The 21,185-nt window shown below is 41.8% G+C and overlaps 1 protein-coding gene across 1 annotated transcript in view; it reads right to left on the reverse strand.

Moving 5' to 3' along the window:
- LOC148021683 (uncharacterized) overlaps positions 1 to 21,185 on the reverse strand; it is a 91,625-nt gene that overhangs the window by 20,280 nt on the left and 50,160 nt on the right. The window contains exons 3-4 of the mRNA XM_087697174.1: positions 9,067 to 9,415; positions 8,826 to 8,984 (exon numbers count right to left, since the gene is read on the reverse strand). Of these exons, the coding sequence (XP_087553300.1) occupies positions 8,826 to 8,984; positions 9,067 to 9,415 (508 nt within the window). The remainder of the gene's footprint in view (positions 1 to 8,825; positions 8,985 to 9,066; positions 9,416 to 21,185) is intronic.

Raw genomic sequence — 21,185 nt, forward strand, 5'->3', positions numbered from 1 at the left:
CATTGACTATTTCATTGGCAAACCATAAAGTCTGTAAAGATACTCAACAAAGAGACTAGCCAACTCGTGGCTTGTGATGGTCATCTTTCTAGAAATGAATCAATCCAATTCTGTCAATCGGTTGGCGCAATATTTTGTTGTCCTTAAATTATTTGCTGGTGATCATTGCCTTATCCAGCTAATTCAGCGTCTCAAAATGAAGTTCTGCAAAGAAGCACCCTGCATAGTAGGCATACCTAAAGGTTGTTGAACTCAACATTTGCATATGCTTGTCTTCCTAGGGATTCAAGCACTCAAAACTACCACATTGAGAGATCCCCCCACTCCCACATCAGCTGTGTGACTAGCCTTAAAATTCACACCCATGATCAACAGATTGGGTGCAAGCAACAGCCCACCAACATATGCAAAAGCCCCAACTCAACTCCATGACTAAAGCCTCCAAATTCATGAGGACGTGGGTCTTGATAAGCTGCAACTAACTGTGCAATAGCAGTCCATGTCATTATTGCCACTGCTCTAACCTGTGATCCTTGCATAATCATATCTACACCTGCACAGCAACACGAGATGGCAACATTCTCTAGTGCACCTAGAAAGCATAGTAAAGGATCATCAAGCAAAGACACCTCTTATGACAATGACTTGTGCCCTCAATTGCACCTTTACAATGAAGCAATCTTCCCGCACAATTGGACAATATCATCGCATGACTATAACTCACATCTCTTGCTAGTTTCTGCAGAACATGTAGGAAATGCTCGAAAACCAACCAGTAACACATTAACAATGTTAGCCCAAAACAAAACCAAGCATGAATCCAAATACCACATAGAAATGCTTTTTTGTAGAGGCACTATGCTCCACTATATGGATCACCCTTAATGGCTGCTTTACAAGACTTACGCTCATGCCCTTCCAAGGGACCCACATTGCTTTACAAGACTTATGCTCATGGCTATCCAAGGGATCCATGCTTTTACAAGACTTACAACCATGGCCATTGTAAAGGATCCATGACTGGTTAAACATCATGAGCATGAGAAAGCATTCAATGTAAACAAGCATACACTTAATGCAACCAATATGCACTCAGCGTACATCAACTTGAACTTCCGTTATGCTCATGGCTATCCAAGGGATCCATGCTTTTACAAGACTTACAACCATGGCCATTGTAAAGGATCCATGACTGGTTAAACATCATGAGCATGAGAAAGCATTCAATGTAAACAAGCATACACTTAATGCAACCAATATGCACTCAGCGTACATCAACTTGAACTTCCGTTATATGTTACTCTTTAACAGTTTATCCACTCCATGTATGGCTATCCCATAGGAGTCAGCTCCCACATCCAGTGGTAGCTATAAAACGTGAATAAATCAAAGTACTTGATGCATCTAAAATACATAACGCCAAGATCAGATTTAAGTGTTTGCACCAGCGCAACCATGGACTTACACTCTTGAGAAAGTTGGTGATGTGGGAGGCAACAAGACCATGAAACTGGCCTTTAGGAAACCCGAAGGGTAGTAATCATAAACTTAATCTACAAAGGACTTAACCTTAATCATGAAATCCACACTAAAACAATTAACATACTTAACATAGAGGAGCTAGAATGCTTGAGCTTAGAAACACAAAACACAGATTGGCCCCAAAGCTTGGCACCCCCTGTGGTATTTCCTTAAGATTACTAGAGCAATTCAATCTAAGTATGAAGAACTTAATTTCTGCTCTGAAACCTTGTGTTTCAGCCAGTAGGAGACTCTAACCAATATCTTGTTATTGCACTTTCTCTTCACAGATCAGTCCAGCCCTGTCTACTCACCAAGTCACAAGTTACTCTCACCAATTGAGACTAGAAGACATAGAACACGCCAGATTTTCCTTGAAAACTTCCACATCTGCACAATCTCTTCAAAAAACACTTGCATGCAGACCACCTACAGCAAACTCTGCGCCCTTTGGAGAGAGAGAGTGCTGCACAGCTTGTACACAACCCTAGACAGCAAGTCTACTCTGTCCAAAGCAGCCCACACATAGTTACTAGGAACGGGGAACAGGAACGGGAAAGGGACCCCCCGGAACAGGGGGAACGCCATAAGTTAGGGAACGGCATATATATATATATATATATATATATATATATATATATAAAGAGAGAGAGAGAGAGTGAATCAACACTTAAGTCTTAAAAGTCAGAATCTAGAGAGATATATCATATTAACCATAATTCGTGAAATTAGAGACATAATAATCAAGTTTCAACAATAATAAAGATTCAAAACATTGTAATCAGCAATGGATTGTTGCATTCATGATTCAACATTGTAATCAACAAATGTTGCATAAGTCCAACAAGTGTGCATTGCAAAGACACAAAATATGCACTAAACTTTAAAGTCTAAAGATCCGAGTTACAAGAGCTCCAATTTCCAAGTCAATACTCTAAAGTTCTAAAAGGCTAGCTGCTAAGTGCTCTGATTCATGAAAGATGGCTCCATTGTGCTTGAATGCTCATCTTGTTGAACAACATCCTCACCATCACCATCACCATCATCATCATTGTCGTCATCTTTTTCCCAATGTATAAAAGAATCAGCCTTTGCAACTGATGTACGAGCTAGCAAGCAAAGATTGGAGCTCACATAAACTAGGTCATTCGTCTTCATTGTACCAAGATGATTTCTCTTCTTTGAGTGAATGTGATTGAATGAACTCCATAGTTGCTCTAAACAAGAAGAGCTAATTGTTTGGCTAAGAATATGAATAGCCAAACTCTGCAACTCTAGAGCTTCTGCCCCGTAGTCCTCCCACCATAAAGCAGCCCCAATATTTGTCATGTCCTCTAGTGCATCCTCTGTACCAAACATCCCTAATGTTTGCCGATACACAAATAGCTGATTTTTAATTTTGTGTTGCATTTCATGGCTAGGATAAAGCCTTGCAAGCAATGTGTTCCAAGCCTTGACCACCTCAAGGTCTCTAACTTGCATCTTTCCTTGAAACTCAGGATCAAGCACATATGCTACAGCATGCATAGGAGAGTCATACTCATTCCATCTACTAATGCATAACTCCTTGATCTGCTCATACCTGTCTGCATTTGGTTCCAAACTCTCCAACCTCTCAATCATGCGATCCATACCTTCGTAGATCTTCCCAATGCATGGATCCATGCCATCTGCAAGCCTCAACATGTGCATAATAGGATCAAACATTTGGTTGGTACGATTCACTTCATCCCAAAAAACTCTATCAGAGACATATGCATTACATAACACAGTAGTAGCAGTGGCAGCCCCAGTCCAATTTTCATACTCATCACTAGCAAATAGCTCCCTAATTGCACCTTTGTAATAGTGCAATCAACCAAGTATAAGAAAGTTATATGCAAATCATGTATCCGAGTATTTGAGAAGTCACAACTTTTCCGAAACTCAGCATGCAAGTACTGATGATAACATATAAATGTGATAATCTTGTTGCCTTTCGCAACAAGAGATGCCATCCATGGCAAGTCCCCAATATCCTTCAACAAGTTATTTAAGCAATGCACCATGCATGGACTAAAGGTGATATATGGATACATTGCCATTAAAATGTTTCCTGCTACCCTGTTTGTAGGTTCACCATCTGCCACAAACTGCACTACATTTTCTGCCCCAACAGCCTGCACTGCCTCGCACCTCTCGGATGCCAATACATCTGCACTCTTTTCAGTCTCTGAAGCATTATGACTACCAATGAAGTATACATCCCCACGAGAATATGCAACAACACCATGTATGGACCTATGGCGTGTATCACTCCATCCATCTGCTATCAATGTCACTCCATTTCTTGCCCGTTGATTGCGAATATTTGTTGTTGCAATCTCTATGGCTACTTTCTCCTTCTCAAGCAATGTAGTCCTGATAGTTTCTCATGAAGGGGGCTTATATATGGGTCCATACTCTGCAATCTTTATCACCATATTTAAAAAATAAGATGACCTGGCTGATTTGAATGCAATATGGTCATGGTAAAAAAAGCGTACCACTGCTGCATCTATTTCCTCTTTTTTCTTTGGTTCCCATGAAGTGTGTAATGAACTTTGTCTAGCATCACGACCTGCTGCCACTGATGGCCCACGAAAAGGTTGTGTAGTCACTAATCCTGGTGGTCTTCTACATGAAGCACCATGCCCTGCTGGCCTTGGAGTCCAGGTTGTTGGATCCACTGCTATATTTGGTGTCCTCCTGGCATGTGAATTCCCATAGCAATGGCTATGCGGTCAAGTAACTCCTGCCTTTTCTCAATTGATACATTAGTGCAAAAACGCACCTCTTTCCCCTCCTCATGTAGAAGATGGGCTCTCACTTTATCAGCCCCACTAGTGCAAGCATAAGTGCAAAGTTTGCATTTCCAAGGGCGAGCCCCTCCACCTCTCAATGGCACCCCTGCATCTACCTCATCCCACCATGACCAAGTAGTGCTTCGACTTCGTCCAGTTGTTGACGAAGTACCTGCTGAGGATGATGAAGATCCCATAGATGTCAATGCTGCCATCTATATAAAAGTGACAAATAATTAGTAAAGTTCAATGAAATTGCAGAAATTTGCACCAAAATTTCAACATGCATGTGTTAAATGTTTGCTAAAAATGCCTGAAATTTGGTGTTACTTCAGCATGCATTCCTTCTACTGAAAATGCCACAAATTTGGGGCATTCGAGCCTGCATTCCGTTGCTGAAAATGCCCCAAAATTTGGCGTATTTTCAGCTCCCAAATTTGGGGCAATGACTGATTCAAAATGCCACAAATTTGGGGCATTCTAGCCTGCATTCCCTTGCTGAAAATGCCCCAAAATTTGGTGCACTTTCAGCTCCCAAATTTGGAGCAATGATTGATTCGAAATGCCCCAAATTTGGGGGCTCTTTTAGATCCTGGGATGATGGATCCCAATGCCCCAAATTTGGGGACATTGCAGCCAAATTTGGGCCCCAATCCTTGAGAAAGCCCCAAATTTTGGGGCAACTGCCGACAACTGATCCAAAATGCCCCAAATTTGGGGGAGATAATGGTCCTACTGAACAAAAATCAGTACTGAGTAGAGAAAGTTGAAACACTTCGGTCAGTGCTTGATGCGAGAATCCTCACCTGATCGCGGGCAGGAGTAGGGGGCCAAGCAAGCGGGAGAGGCAAGCACGAGCAAGCAAGAGGGGCACGCAAGAGTAGCAGGCAAGGCAGGCAAGGCAGGCGGGGCAGGCGGGAGCAGCAACAAGCGGGATAGGCGAGGCAAGCGGGAGCAGCAGCTTGGGCAGGTGGGAGCAACAGGCGGGAGCTGGCGAGACAAGTGGGAGCTGGCACGACAAGCGAGAGCTGGCGGGATACGCAGGCGAGCCAGGCGGGCCACACGAAGTAGGCGAAGCAGGTAGGCAACGGGCGCAACAGGCGGGAGAGGAGAGGCGAAGTCGGGCAGCAAACAATTTTTTTAAAAATTAATTTCCATTGCTGGAGCGGCCGTTCCAAACAGGGAACGGCCCTGGAACGGGACCTGAAACAACTGGAACGGCCTGGAACGGGACCTGAAACGGGCTGGAATGTTCTGCCGGCGTTTCCTAGCCTCAGACCTCCCGGAACGTGTTAATCCATTCCTATGCGCTGGAACGGCCATTCCCTGTTTCTATGAGCCCACAGCTGCTACTAGCACAGCACTACCTCTTCTAGCCTTGCACAACATTGTTCTGCCTTAACAACATTTGGAGAAGATGATAAAATATATTGTCTTTATATGTACGCTCATGAGAAAGAAAGAGAAAACTGCCACTATGCTGTAAAAATGGCCACAACCCCTCCCTTGCATATTATAACTACCTCAAAAATTGCCTCCATCTGCCCAATTTTCCCTTGACATTTTAGCATTGAAAACATATTTTAATCCAAAACATTCAATTTCAATGTCTAGACCCAAAAACCTTGGGCCTACTAGCCAAATTCGATATTTGTACTGAAACTTCGCCACTGAGGTTCAAAAAGCCCCAATTATTTATATGTGCACTTTGCACTTGCATATTAAATAATTAATGTATCTCTATCTTTCAACTATTGAACCTTTGCCATTGATGGGCCTGCCCATGTCTTGCACAACTTATGCAATACCCTACTTGCCTTAAGTGCCAGGAGTTGATCGCATGTTAATCCTGAGCTTGGGAAAACATATCCTGGGAACACATCAAGCTTGTGTGATTACGCCTTGTGCAAAAGTGGCTAGTTTGACTACTTTGGCTTCAAAAAGAGATTATCGCATTGGATTTCTTCAAGGTGCTTTGCTAGTAAGATGCATCAAGCATAATGCACACTATAGGAGAATCCATGGTGCACCCTTGGTATTCCTGTTTTTTGTTCACCCATCTGTGCTCTGAGAGAGTGCGTTGGAAGTGGTTATTTCAAAGGTTCACGAGGCCCAAGCCCCAATTCATGGGCGAATCCTTTTGATTTTTGGTCGACCTACTTGTAGGCTGTCCCACATTTTTGTCTACAAAAGGAGTGTGTGTGACCATAGTCACATAGCTGTACTTATAAATTCATGGTGTGGAGAGAGGGAGATTGTGGAGTGTGATCTAGCACTCAACCATTGTACTCTTTGATTTTTATAGGGGGTTCATGTTCCACTTACATTTTACTTTTTCTTGTGTTTGAAGTTTTGTGCATTCTCTCTTTCATTATTGCCTTGTGTTATATTGCTCTTTTAATAGATCCAACCTTCAAAATTTGATGCAGTGAATGGGAGAGTGTATCTTTGGATTCTATTGCAGGATTATATAGAACCACTCACAACCGCATGGCCACAACTTGCTTTGGGTAACTATGGATCGGTTGGCCAAACTCTATTGGTCTATTCCTACTAAGGCTGACCTAAAAACGACCAAGTTGGCTAGTTCTTTGTAGACAAATTTATCCAATGTATGCTTTATCCAACAATATAGTTGGTGATAGAGATTGAAGACTCAAATTCATTTTCTAAATCAAGCTTTTAATAATTAAATACCACATTGAGCATGAGCTGATGATCCACAAAGTGATTGGGAAGAGTTATTATCTTTGTTAGAGTTTTCTTGGAACAACTTAAAGCATTATTGCAAAGGCTTCAAGCTTTTTCGTGTTAATTTATGGTTTTAAGGCTAGAGCTTCTATGGCCATAGGACTGGAGAAAGAAAAGATCAACATATTTTGCATGATATTAATGGAATACTTAAATTGCAAAAGATAATGTGCAATATACCAAAATCACACTAAGCACTATGCTAACAAAGACTGAAGAAAAGTCTCCTTTCAATAGGGGGAGAAAGTTATACTAAACTCCTAAAAAACAACGAATATTTAGAGACAACAAGTGCCCGAAGTTATCCTCCAAGGTAGTGTAACCATTCATAATACCTTAAAAGGTAGGTCCTATGGCATATGAGTTGAAGTTGTGCACTTTTCAAAGAGTTACACATGTGTGCCTTCTGTGTGTGAACAAGGTTTAGGGGAACCCTAGAAAATGCATGTTTGTTGGCCGTCCAAGGGCCATATTTATTGACATGGTTAAAAGCTATGTGGTTAGACCAAAGGTTCACAGTTGATTTTTGAGGGGTACAACACTTCTCATCTCCAATGGATAGGCCTCCACGCCACCAAAGCTCAAATGAACCTTCAAGTCTAGTGTCTCTAGAAAACCTCAACTAGCATGCACATTTCCAACAAACCATCACATGAGTCTGCCTACACCAAGTCTTGTCTTGAGTCTTCTACAACCCTCCAGCAAGCCTCCAATCTCAACTAATTATTCATCAAATCTCGTATTTACCAAGCCCCACATCTCATCTTTTGAGTTCCATTCTTTAGCCTCCATTGGCCTCACCGAATTGAGACCTTCCAAAAAAACAACAAACCAGCAAAAACTTCTCCCTCTCCATTCTAAAATATATCGTCCACCTAGCCCAAAAGAAATACTCTACCTTGTCTTGAGCGCCTTAAAACCTCCAGACTCCAACACCTCATGCCAAGTTGATGAGAAGGGAGAAAAGTGCTCAGTGCAGCCACTTGGCACAAGCTGCAAAAGCAAGGAACAAGTGTGCTACCAAACTAGCATAAAGACAATGAAAAAACGAAGTCATTAATTATAGCCAAAGCAAGTGTTCAATGTGGCGAAGTGGCACAAGGTGCAAAGGAAGGAACGCTTATGCTACTGAAGTAGCATAGAGACAAAGCAAAGAAACCAAATCATTAAGTATCACAAAAAGCAAGTGCAACCATAGGCGCTAACAGGAGGAGGCAAGACAAGGTTTGAGCCAACTTGAGGCAAAAACTATATTCTCCAATAGGATTTAGAGATCTTAAAACCTACCTAGAAAATTTTTTAAAAGCTCTCTTAACACAGGCTGGCTGTTTAAAGAAACGCACAAAGGATCCTCCATCGTTAGCATTTTCAATTTCATTTACCATCCTCCATCATCAACATACTTCATCTGTGATCAAAATTATTATAGCCTACAAATTATCTCACAGTCCAAACACTCTCAAGAACTAGCCGTAGAATCTTTATGGGGGAGATTGTGAAGTCAGGCCTGTAACATCACTAGCTAATGCCAAATCACCAGCAAGGTCATTCAAATCTCAAAACTAATGTGTCTATCTTCCATCTCAATTCCCTCAGCTTGCAGCTCATGTTTCCAAGTGAAAACTACATCAACTACATATACTTAGATTGATTGCTGATGGCTGCATACCTCATGAAATGAAAATGTGTTCACACAGCACAGTCAACTCTGCAGGCACATAGGTATCTTACCCAGTCCAACCTTCCCTTGAACCAGTTGCCAAAGTGAAGCCTTTGTTTCAACCTTTGGAATTGAGAATACAAGTTCCCCATCTACACCTTTCATGGAGATTCCTTCTATGAATATTGGCTTGTTCCACCCAAGTCTAACAGTCTGAACTTGAGCATGCCCTGTCCCAGCAAACTCCTCTTCATTAAACCCAAACATCTTCGGATTGTGTTCACAAGCCAGTAACCAAAATATTGTTCAAACCTGGTATTAACTTGTTTGCCAAACCAACAACTGTACTAAGACCAAATTGAGTTGATAAAAAAGCCGGTGCTCCAACAATACCAATACAAAGACAAGTGATTGCAAAAGCAAGAACCTTTACACCATTAGTAGAGATTCTCCATAAGATTTGTGCAGGAGATTGTAAATGGTGTATCCATGTATGAGCATTGTGTCTGTTCCTTTGCCCGTCACTTCCGTTACTTGCTTCTTGACCCAATGAAGAATTCACTCTCCATATCTTTGAGATGCAATATTTCCAATGCTCTTGCCTTGAAATATCTTTGCTAAAAGTATGTGCACACCAGTCTTTGCCCAAGTTTAGATCCCTCTATTGACAAGAAACAGGTACTAAGTTTGTCATATTTGTTGCTGTGCAAGATAAAAAGCAAATAGCTAGCCAACCAACTAGAGCATAGACAAAGTGATGGAAAATTCACAAGGTCAAGCTAAAGCTGAATAACCATTTATTTATAGCATGATTCGTACCAGTAACTAAGAACCACAAAACAGAGAAGCTGTTATATTTCTATATCCGAAACAGTTAGTTCACCATCTAACAAAACCCAGCATGCAAGAAAAGCAACATACAAAGGAGTATCACATACACGATCAGAAAGCACTTACAATTTACCAGCCATAAGAGCATATCACTATTGACAAGTCAAGCACAATGAGCCACCCATTTGTTGGCAAGGACATTTGTAATATTTGCAAGGAGTCTCTCAATGGTCAGCCTTCGGGTGCATAACTCATCTTGTTTCTTCCCAGAATGAAAAATATATCATTTCATCCTGGCTGAAATTAAAAGGTAGGACCCAATCTTTTTTTAGGAAATTTAGATTCAAACAAGGAAATGGGTAAATCTCCCAGGCTCTTTTGCATGCTCTCTGAATCACCCTAGGGTCTATCCCATTTCCCTTTTAAGGGTACAAATAATCTCTGTCCAAATTTGATACCAGTGAACCAACAGTTAAAATATAAATGATATCTTGCAAAATTGGAAACTACCATCCAGTCTCCTCCACAATTCCATGAGAAAAGGTTACTCTATGCCAATGGGGTACTGCTGTTGGAGAGGCCTTTATCCTACTCATCTGAATCCCCCTTCCTTATTTGGTTGCAAAACCAAAAGAGGAAATATCTTGTGGCTGCTCCTTAAAAAAAAGAAACTTCTGTTGAGCTGATTCACTTGACCAACACAAGATCTACAGAAGCCCGAACAAGAAAAAGCTAGTTGCTTGAATTCAGTGATGTCTATCTAATGCTTGAAAGCAAGGGTGCCAATTAGTGCTTCAATGAAGTACCTACCTCACATTACAAACTTAAAAGCCTCATCAAAGTTAGATGAAATACCAATTTCTAAATGTCAACCTAAGTACCTCAGCAAAAGTCCTATGAGTGACCCAAGTACAGAGCTCATGAGGAGTCCAAAGTTGGGGGCTTATAACACACGCAAAATTTGGAAGATTTGTACCAATCAATGAGTTTTCCTGAAGCCATACAAGGTTCTCCATGGCTATGACAAAGGCCCTAAAGTTGCCCTCATCTTTGTCCAATATACTAATGTGTCATTAACAAACTCTATACTTGTCAAATCTGCATACTCCAAAGTAAGAAGCCTGAAATCTCTGATGTTGATCTCGCAGTCTCTCAGATAGGAGCTCATAGTGTCCCCAACAAAAAGACAGGTGTGTGAGGAATCATCCATGTCTCAATTCCCTCTAGATACTGAATCTAGGGCCTGTCCCATGTAATCAAGACTTAGCTGTAAGCTAAAGAATGCCTAGGGAAGACTCTCCTAACCCACTAATTTGAAAACCCTATCTGATGCATAAGCACCCTCTAAGACCTCCCAATTCACTCTTATCATGGGCATTCCTAAAGTTGAAGAGGTGTATAAGAAGATAATACCCTGTGGATCAAGCTGAGGCTATGGTCCCAAACAGTTTAGAATAAGTCCAAAATGATCCTCTCCTAGATGAAATCAATCTAATGATGTCAAGGATAGAGGGAAGGGACACTTATTTACTGTCTTTGCTAGATCATGTAGGCAATTCATAGCAAGCGATCAATCTCCACAAAACAATATCCAATCTGTTACCACTTCTGAAACCCGCATGTACACTACATGCCTAGTGTCCAATCCTTGTTGGGCTCGACGCACAACAGCTGGGACATTGGATGAACTTCTGTTCTTTCAGAAGCTACAACTCACTTTGGTGACAATCTCTCAACTTGCCTTATAGAAACACGAAACGGGAAACAGGAGCGGAGAACGGGGATGAGGAGCGTGACTAGGACTCCAAACCTAGGTGAAATATGGAATTATTTCACTCATAATTTATGTAGAATTAAAGCCAAGGTATATAATACACAAGGAAAAATCATTTTAAATTTTAATATGTCATATATCATTATATGACTAGTCACTATAAATTGAATTACAACTTACAAGCTAGTTAATTATAAAACACATATTCCATAAAACAATGAACAGTGAACTAAGCTGAAAGAACATGCCCAAAAGGACTACAAATATCAAGTCTAATCTCAAGAGTAAAGAAAAATGCCAAAATAGCCCCAAGGGCAACTGCAAGTACAAATATCAATGGCAACATCGCTGGCATGGCACGACCTATGTCATGATATACATGTATCACAATAAGCAAACTAAATCAAAGATTGTTATAATCTAAGACTGCTCCAACTGCTCTTGAAGTGCCAACCTCATGGTCATGTGTACCCTAAACTGTTGCATCTCCCTCAACTTTAGCATGTGTCTCCTCTTCTTGCTCAAGCTCAAAGAACATGCCCAAAAAGACTACAAATATGAAGTCTAATCTCAAGACTGAAGCAAAATGCCATAATAGCCCCAAGGGCAACTGTAAGTACAAATATCAACAGCGCCATCGTCGGCATGGCACGACCTATGTCATGATATACATGTGTTGTGATAAGCAAACTAAATCAAAGATCATCATGATCTAAGGCTGCTCCAACTGCTCCTGAAGTGTCAACCTCATGATCATGTGTACCATGAACTGTTGCATCTCCCTTAGCTTTAGTATATGTCTCCTCTTCTTGCTACATCTCCCACTCAATGAATGGATTGGGCTTTGCTATCATACTATTATAGAACATTTGTAAATTAGCACTAACAAATACCAAATCATTTGTCCTCTCCACACCAAGACACATCCTCTTCTTTGAAGCAATGTGAGCATATGTACTCCATAATTGCTCCAAACAAGAGGAGCTAATTGGCTAACTCAAAATACAGATGGTTAGGTACTGCAACTCAAGACCATCTAAACCATAGTCTTCTCGACACAAAGCTGCCCCAATCTTGCACTGATTCTCCTATGCATCCCCACAAACCCAAAAAGTCCCATAACATGAAAACTAGTCTATGATCTCTCATCTAGTATCATGATCAAGTAGTCTAGACAATACAATATAAGTCTCCATGCATCCATAACCTTTGTGTCATTCTCCTAACCCTTACCCTAGAACTCAAGATCCACAACAAAAGCAGTCGTATTGGTGAACTATAGGAGTTTCACCTCATACACATTCAGCTGTGGTAGTAAAAGCTGCCTTGTATTCAACTTCACATGATGATGTGGCAACAGTGGATTGTTTCTTGCTAAGCCAAGATATGCAAGATGAACCAAGAAAGAAACAATTGCCACTAGTGGAGTGACGTGAATCATAATCACCAGCCCAATCAGAATCACTGTAAGCATGTAATTGCAGCAGTCCCCTCTTGGCATTAAGCAATCCAAGAGATCAAGTACCCTGTAGGTAGCGAAAGACACGCTTAACAGCTTGCCAATGTGACATGTGTGGCTTATGCATATATCTGCTCGGGCTGAAACTGCAAACTGTATGTCCGGCCTAATGTTGCATAGGTAAATAAGGCATTTAACTACTAGAGCATATATGTGTATGTCAAACAAATCACTGTCATCATGCGATGACAGCTTTAGTCCAGGTTCCATTGGTGTACAAACTGGCTTGCAATCTTGTACGCCAAACTTCTCAAGAAGTTTACCAATGTATCTTGACTGTGATAAACCAATACCTCTAGCATCATGTATGAACTAAATACCCAAGTAATAATGCAAAGACCCCAAGTCTGACATCTCAAAGGTTTGCTGCAAAAAAATTTTAAACGCTAAAATCTAATCAACATGTGTCCCTATGAGCAATAGGTCATCAACATATAGACAAATGATCAGCATGGATCCCCCCTCTTAACATACATAAAGGATAGACTCAAATGTTGTTTATAAACCCTTGGCTGAGTAAAAAGGCATCGATCTTTGCATATCAAGCTCTAGGAGCTTGTTTCAAGCCGTATAAACCTTTTTTCAACTTGCAAACCAAGTGTTCAGATGCCTCAACTGCAAAACCAATGGGCTGCTGTACATATACTTTCTCATAAAGTTCCCCGTGTAAAAATGTAGTTTTAATATCTAACTGATGCACAGTCCATCCATAATGCGCAGCCTAAGCAACCATAGACCTGATAGTAGTCATTTGGGAGGTAGGAGCAAATGTCTCCTCATAGTCGATGTCTTTCTTCTGTGCATAGCCCTTAGCTACAAGCCTTGCCTTATATTTGTCAATGGATCCATCTGCATTCCTTTTCCACTTGTAGACCCATTTTGTTCCAATGGCTTTCTTCCCAATGGGCAAAGACACTAAATCCCATGTTTGATTCTTAATTATAGAATCAAATTCAGCTTGCATTGCTGCCTTCCAAACGCACACTATGTTGTGGATCCTCAAAACATTGCGCTCCTCATCATCAACTGTACTTGCAACCATAACAAACTCCATGGTATGTGCAGTATCATGCATACGAGCTTGCCTTCTACTACGACCAGCCATGGGTGCATCCAAATGACTATCTTTCATAGTCTGTAAATACCATCTAGGCATTTGTCTTGCCTCCTGATTGTGCACAAGCTCTTGCTGAATTTCAGATTCAGCACTTTGCTGAATATTCAGATCAGCCAATGGCTGATTTTCTGCATTTTCCAAGGGAGCAGCTGGCTGAACATTAAGTTCACTTGCTGAAGCTCCAGCCGAATCACCAAATGAAATGGGCAGCAGCCCTTCAAATACATCATGGGCAGCTTGGTATGTGTCAAAACTAGCAAGGGATAATTCTAATTATTCATCAGAGTACATCCCTACTGACAAATACCTTTTAGAGATAGCCTTTGCTCTCACTACTATATCCCACAAAAATGCATTTGACAGCCTTGTTATCCAACTTTTTTTTAGTACATGAGGAATGTGTGCATATGCAAGACACCCAAAGGTGTGAAAGTGACCAATAGAAGATTTCCGGGTGTTCCAAGCCTCAAAAGGCATAACATTCTTTAATGCTTTGGTGGGGCATCTATTTAAAACATGGCAAGCACACATTACGACTTCCATCAAACTATGTGGCAAGCTCGTTGCTTTTAGCGTACATCTGGCCATCTCCATGAGTGACCGATTCTTCCTCTCTGCAATCCCATTCTGCTGTGGAGTATAAGCAGTGGTGAACTGATGAACAATGCCCTTCTGCTTCAAAAAAGAATTCAGCATAGAGAACATATATTCCCCCCCTCGGTCCAAAAATAGAGAGTCTTTATTTTACAGCCAAATTGGTTCTCAACAATTGCTACAAAAGCCAAGAATGCATCATACACTTCTGACTTTTTAACCATAAAATAGGCCCAGCAAAAGCGAGTAAAGTCATCAATAAAAGTCACAAAATAGTAACATCCACCCAATGACTTTGTCTACATAGACCCACATACATCTAAATGCACTAATTGTAACTTGGCTGTGGCTCTAAAAGCAACATTACGAGGAAACGAAAACCGATACATTCTCCCCAAAATACATCCTTCGCACAAGTGCTCAGGAGGTCTCTCCAAAAGAGGTAATCCATCAAGCATATGTGTACGTTGTAAGAGCATCAAGCTACCATAGTTCACATGCCCCATATGAGCATGCCATAACTTAGCCTGTAACATAGCAGGAGTAAGAGTGGATGCTAAATACGTTGACTGATCAATTGAAAGAGCATCCAGCTCATATAGCCCATGACATAAAGTGCCAGTCAAGACCAAAGTCATGTGTTCCTTATCTCACACCATGCATTTGTCATCATCAAAGGTGACTTGCAATCCACAACGTGCCAAAGAAGAAATAGAGAGCAAATTCTTCTTTATATCTAGCACAAACAAAGCATCCTGTAGGCAGAAAATAGAGCCATCAATGGCTATAAGCATAATCTTCCCAATACCTCTAACAGGATATGATGCATTATTGGCACACTGTACAGACTTGCCAATTGGAGCTGCACCAACAGAAGCAATTAAATCTCTATGAGATGTGATATGCCTAGAAGCACCACTATCAAAAAACCAAGTGTCTGTATCCTCAGTAGAGCTAAATGCTCTGTCAGCCCAAGAAGAGTCATAACTCCCATGTGTAAAAGCAATAGTCCCTGTCTGCAACAAAGGACGCTGACTCAGTAGCAGTGGAAGGAGCATCAGAAACAGACATCCCTGACTCCTTTCTCTTCTCCTTGACGATGCACTTTCTACACTCAGTGATATAGTGGCATGGCTTCTTGCAATAATGGCATTTTTCCTTCTTGACTTGTGTGCCCCCTTGTTTTTTATTACCCTGTAAACTGCCTAAAGTCCCAAAGCTCTGCGGAGCATTCTTTACTTGGCTGCCTTTGCCCTTCTGTCTTGCCATAAAAGTCTACTCAGAGGCTATGACATCCACACCACTATTTCTTCTTGTTTGCTCCTACTCTAGAAGCAAACTAACTAACTGAAGAAAAGTAAACGATTGTGAGGCAATCCTCATGGTAAGGTTTTAAGGCTTTATGAAAAGTCAAGTAATGAGTTCAATGTAGTAGATATCAAATGTACATCTGAGTAGTACTCATCGACATTCATAAGTTACTCACACAAGTTCTGAATTTTGTTCAAGTGATCCTGCATAGAATCACCCCATCCATCTTCAATGTCTCAAGCTCTTTCTTTAAGAAAGAGATGCAGGTCTCATTCTTACCAGCAAACTTCTACTCCAAAGTTAGCCAAGCTTCTCGTAAAGAAGCTCCAAACCGAATGTGAGGGATGAAGGACCGCTAAACTGCCAATGCAAACAACAACAAAGCATGTGCATCCCTTGAATCCCATGTTTTTTGAGCTGCTGATCTTTAGGGAAGTGGCTGAAGTGAAGCAGGCTGAACAGGCTGAGGTGCCCGTTGTCCACATCCTGCATAGAATCACCCCATCCATCTTCAATGTCTCAAGCTCTTTCTTTAAGAAAGAGATGCAGGTCTCATTCTTACCAGCAAACTTCTACTCCAAAGTTAGCCAAGCTTCTCGTAAAGAAGCTCCAAACCGAATGTGAGGATGAAGGACCGTTGAACTGCCAATGCAATCATTGTGCATCCCTTGTATCCCATGTTTTTTGAGCTGCTGATCTTTAGGGAAATGGCTGAAGTGGAGCAGGCTGAACAGGCTGAGGTGCCCGTTGTCCACATCCTCCTGGAGGAGGAGTAGCAAGAGCCACAACTCTGGGCCTAACTTCTTCTCCGTTGACACAGTCCCAAAGATTTTTCACAACCAACACATTCTTCATCATAAAGGACCAAAGTGAGTAGTTGTTACCATCCAATTTGTCCTCCTTGGATACATAGGTAAATACATCTCCTCCCTAATTTACCATGATAATCAATACCAAAAGAAAGCAAAAGAGCAATGCCCAAGCTGGACCAGCCTAGAAATCTCCACAATTTCCAGAAATTACAACAAATAGCTTGCTACAATTAGTACATTAAGGTACCCTCTGTCTAAACTGTCTGTAATGCACACAGTCCAAGGTGCATTCAATGCTCAGCAACACTACATGAGCAAAAACCTCAAAATTTATGGCCCAAATTTGTCAAAAACAGTTTGACTTTGATTGAGATTGCAGCACATTTGCCAATGTCTCCACAAAGATCAAAAGCCCCAAAATTCTTAACTTATTTGCCAAGAAATTTGCATCAATCGTGTCCTAGACACATATTCAGATTTCTGTACTTGCCCTTGTCCAGAGATGAATTTGGAATAAAATAATTTTAAAAAAAACTTGTACCTCTATTTCTCAGTAATTGCAGGTTAATGTGGAGGCTTGTGGTGGTGGTGACTGCCTATCCTGGAGGAAACGGCTTGTGCCAGTAGCGATGGCGTAAGCTTTGAGGCTCGTGGTACGCTGCAGGCCAAGTGCAGGAGATCAAACCGCAGGGCAGCGCGGACACAGGTGCAGGTGGTGCTAGAGGCGGGCATGGCACAGGGCATGGGCGGCACTGGAGGCGAATCTAGCGTACAGGCGGCGCTCAATAGACACAGGCGACGCTTGCACAGGCACAGGCAGCACTAGTGGCGAGCGTGGGGCAAGGCATAGCAACTCTCCCAAGCAGACTCGGGCCGCAAGGTGGCACGAACACAGACACAGGCGGCGCTAGAGGCAAACATGGGCGGCACTAGAGGCGGATTGCTAGCATACAGGCTACGCTCAACAGACACAAGCGGCATTCAACAGGCACAAGTAGCACTGCTGGCGGGCATGGTGGCTCTCCCAAGCAGACAGGCAGGCTCCCAGGAAGATTGGCGGGCTTAGGACAGCACTACACAAGCGGTATAGACAGACGGCGTATGCTGGGTAGTGGTGACAGGGGACGGAGTTGGCAGGCGCAACTCTGTCAGTTGGGCACTGCTGACGAGCTACTGCAAGGGGCACTAGTGATCTTCCACAGAGGCGTTGTTGGTGAGGCATAGCTAGACTAAGCAGGGACTCCTGAAGGTTGAGCAGAGCTGGACTGAGCAAGGACTCCTGGACGCTGAGCAAAGCTGAACTGAGCTGAACTCAGCTCTGATACCAAATATGAGAGGCTAAGAGGATTGAAGCTCAGCTGAGAGTGCAGTAGACAATATGGAAAGTGAAGCACAACACCCAATGCAATAGACTGAAAGAGTGTAAGCTCAAAGTACAAAGTACAACCCTTAAACCTGTTGGAGCTAAAAGGGACACAGCTGAGAGATGGAGATCGAGCAGGAGTGAGTGTGAGAGTGTGACGGGCTGAAGAGAGTCAGAGCAGAGTGAAAAGTACAAGTGGATTAGAGTGTACCAACAAATGTGTCGATACACAAAGAATAAAATATATTTATACTTGGGACACATAAAGGGTGTGTTCACATGTACAATGTGCATGTACTATACACGGAGGTTAGTGGGCCTTTATATCCCAACAACCTCCCACTTAAAGGTCCAATATGAACCTCTAGCTAACCAACTCCCACTAGTCGAATGCAATGCTCGTGCTTAGCTTTGCTTAGACTTTTAGTGAGAACATCTGCAGGGTTATCTTGTGTTTTAATCTTGGTCAATGTGATTTGACCATCTTCCAAAATCTGTTTGATGAAGTGATATCGCACATCTATATGCTTTGTGCGTGAATGATACATGGCATTCTTAGCCAGATACACAGCACTCTGGCTATCACATCCCAAAACTGCAGTACCCATAGACATACCGAGATCATCTGCAAGTCTGCTCAACCATATAGCTTCCTTAGAAGCTTCACTAGCTGATATGTATTCAGCTTCAGTGGTACTCAATGCAACAATGTTCTGCAACCTAGAACACCAATAAACAGCCCCACTAGCAACTGTAAAAACATACCCGCTGGTGGACCTACGAGTGTCCAAGTCACATGCCATGTCTACATCACAATAACCCTATAAACTAAGTGTACTTTGCCCATTGCAAATACTTTTTCTTTGTGTACCCTTAAGGTATCAAAGAATACACTTGACAGCCTCCCAATGTGCTTTGTCAGGATTTGACATAAACCTGCTAACAACTCCCACTGCATGAGCAATGTCTGGAGGAGTCTCAACCATAGCATACATAAGAGAGCCACAAGCTGATACATAAGGAACTCCCTTCATAGCATTTGCTTCCACATCATCTTTCGGGCTACTGGCTTTGCTAAAGCTTGAGATAAGGAGGTAATGGTACCCCAAAAGGCTTAGCTTCAGCCATGTTAAATCTGTCCAGTACCTTTCCAATGTACTTTTCTTGAGATAAAAACAGTAATTTCTGCATTCTATCTCTACGAATCCTCATGCCCAAAAATATGCTCTGCATTCCCCAAATCTTTCATGGAGAAAGCTGATTTCAGCTGATTTTTGAGAGCATCCAAGCTAGTCTTTCTTTTCCCAGGTAACAACATATCATCCACATACAAAACAAGTATGATGGGGCTGCCATCTGTATCCTTTTTCATGTACAAGCAATGATCTGCATGGCTGCGTGTAAACTCATGGGATAGCATAAAAGTAAAACCCTTTGTACCACTGCCGTGGTGCTTGCTTCAGCCCATACAGGCTGCATTTTAGTTTACACACCATTTGCTCTTTTCCAGGAACTACAAAGCCTTCAGGCTGTTTCATGTAGATTTCCTCATCAATGTTACCATGCAAGAAAGTTGTTTTTACATCCATTTGATACAGCTCTTAAGTCCAAAACAGCGGTAAGAGTAAAAAACACACGTAAAGTGGTCATCTTCACAACACGTGAGAAGACCTCTTGGAAGTCAATCCCTTCCTTTTGTGCATACCCTTTGGCAACTACCCTTGCCTTGTACTTGGGTTTCCCATCAACTATCTTTACTTTGTACACCCATTTGTTTGGAAGTGGCTTCCTTCCCTTGGATAGTGACACAAGATCCCAAGTATCATTTGCATATCAAGATTTAATCTCTTCCTACATAGGTAACTCCCACTTACTGCTGAACTCACATGACTTGGCCTCTTTGTATGTAAGAGACTCACCCTCATCTGTAAGCATCAAATAATGCAAGGAGGGGTCAAACCTATGGGGTTGCCTTCTTACGCGTGTAGACCTACGTACCCAATGATCAACATTTTCACGAATTGGATCTACATCTGGAGGTATATTATTTTCAGCATTTATTGGCTGCTATAAGCCATTTTCAGCATGCCGTTCATGCTATACAACACCTTCATTTTCATTTCCAGCACCTACATTTTCATAATCAGCAAGTCTATCTTGTTGTCCATGACCTCCTTGTGCATCTATTCGCTGTCCATCATCATCTGGCTCAAAAATAACCGGCTGATCATCAGTTTCAGCCTGTGGTACAGTGCCATGAGGCTCATTTTCTGAAGTAATAGGTGGCTGCAAACTCTGAAACTTCACCTTTTTCAGATCTTCATTAGAGGCTAAAGTGGCTTTCAGCAATTTTGCCTCATTGAACACAACATTATAGCTACAAATAATTTTCCTGGATTGAGGTAACCACACTCTGTAGCCAAATTCACCCTCATCACCATAGCCCATGAAAATGCCTTTGGTGGATTTTGGGTCAAGTTTGTTCCTCAGCTCATCCCTGACATGCACAAAAGCATCACAACCAAATATGCGTAAATGGTCATATGAGGCCGATTTGCCTGGTTGCAAATGTGAACCACGGTTTTGAGTGCCTCTCCCCAAAATGCATGAGGGAGATTAGCAATGGACAGCATGCACTGCACTCTTTCACATAAAGTCCTGTTATATCTTTCAACGACCCCATTTGAAGAAGGGCTGTAAGCTCCCTCTTAATACCATGCAAGTCACAAAAGGACTTGAATTCAGTCGATGTGAACTCACCCCCATTATCAGTTCTCAAGCATTTTAACTTTCTACCTATCTGAATAGTCACAAATGCATGAAAAGTTTTAAAAACAGCAAACACTTCACTTTTCTTTTTCAGCAAGTACACCCAAATCTTCTTGGAACAGTCATCAATAAAGGAGACAAAATATGCAACACCACCCAACAATTTCACGGGCATACTACATACATCAAAATGCACTAAGTCCAAGACATTGGACTTATGTGAGACACCAGAGTAAAAGGAATTTTTTATTTGCTTTCCAAACTGACACTCATTACAAAAATCAAGTTTAGAGCCTTTTCCATCAACCCTCTTCAGAGAGGTAAGGACATCAAGTCCTTTT

This window comes from Lygodium microphyllum, chromosome 17, assembly GCF_053477565.2.
Source record: "Lygodium microphyllum isolate KBCC chromosome 17, Lygodium_microphyllum_v1.1.10, whole genome shotgun sequence".
Taxonomy (NCBI): Eukaryota; Viridiplantae; Streptophyta; class Polypodiopsida; order Schizaeales; family Lygodiaceae; genus Lygodium; species Lygodium microphyllum.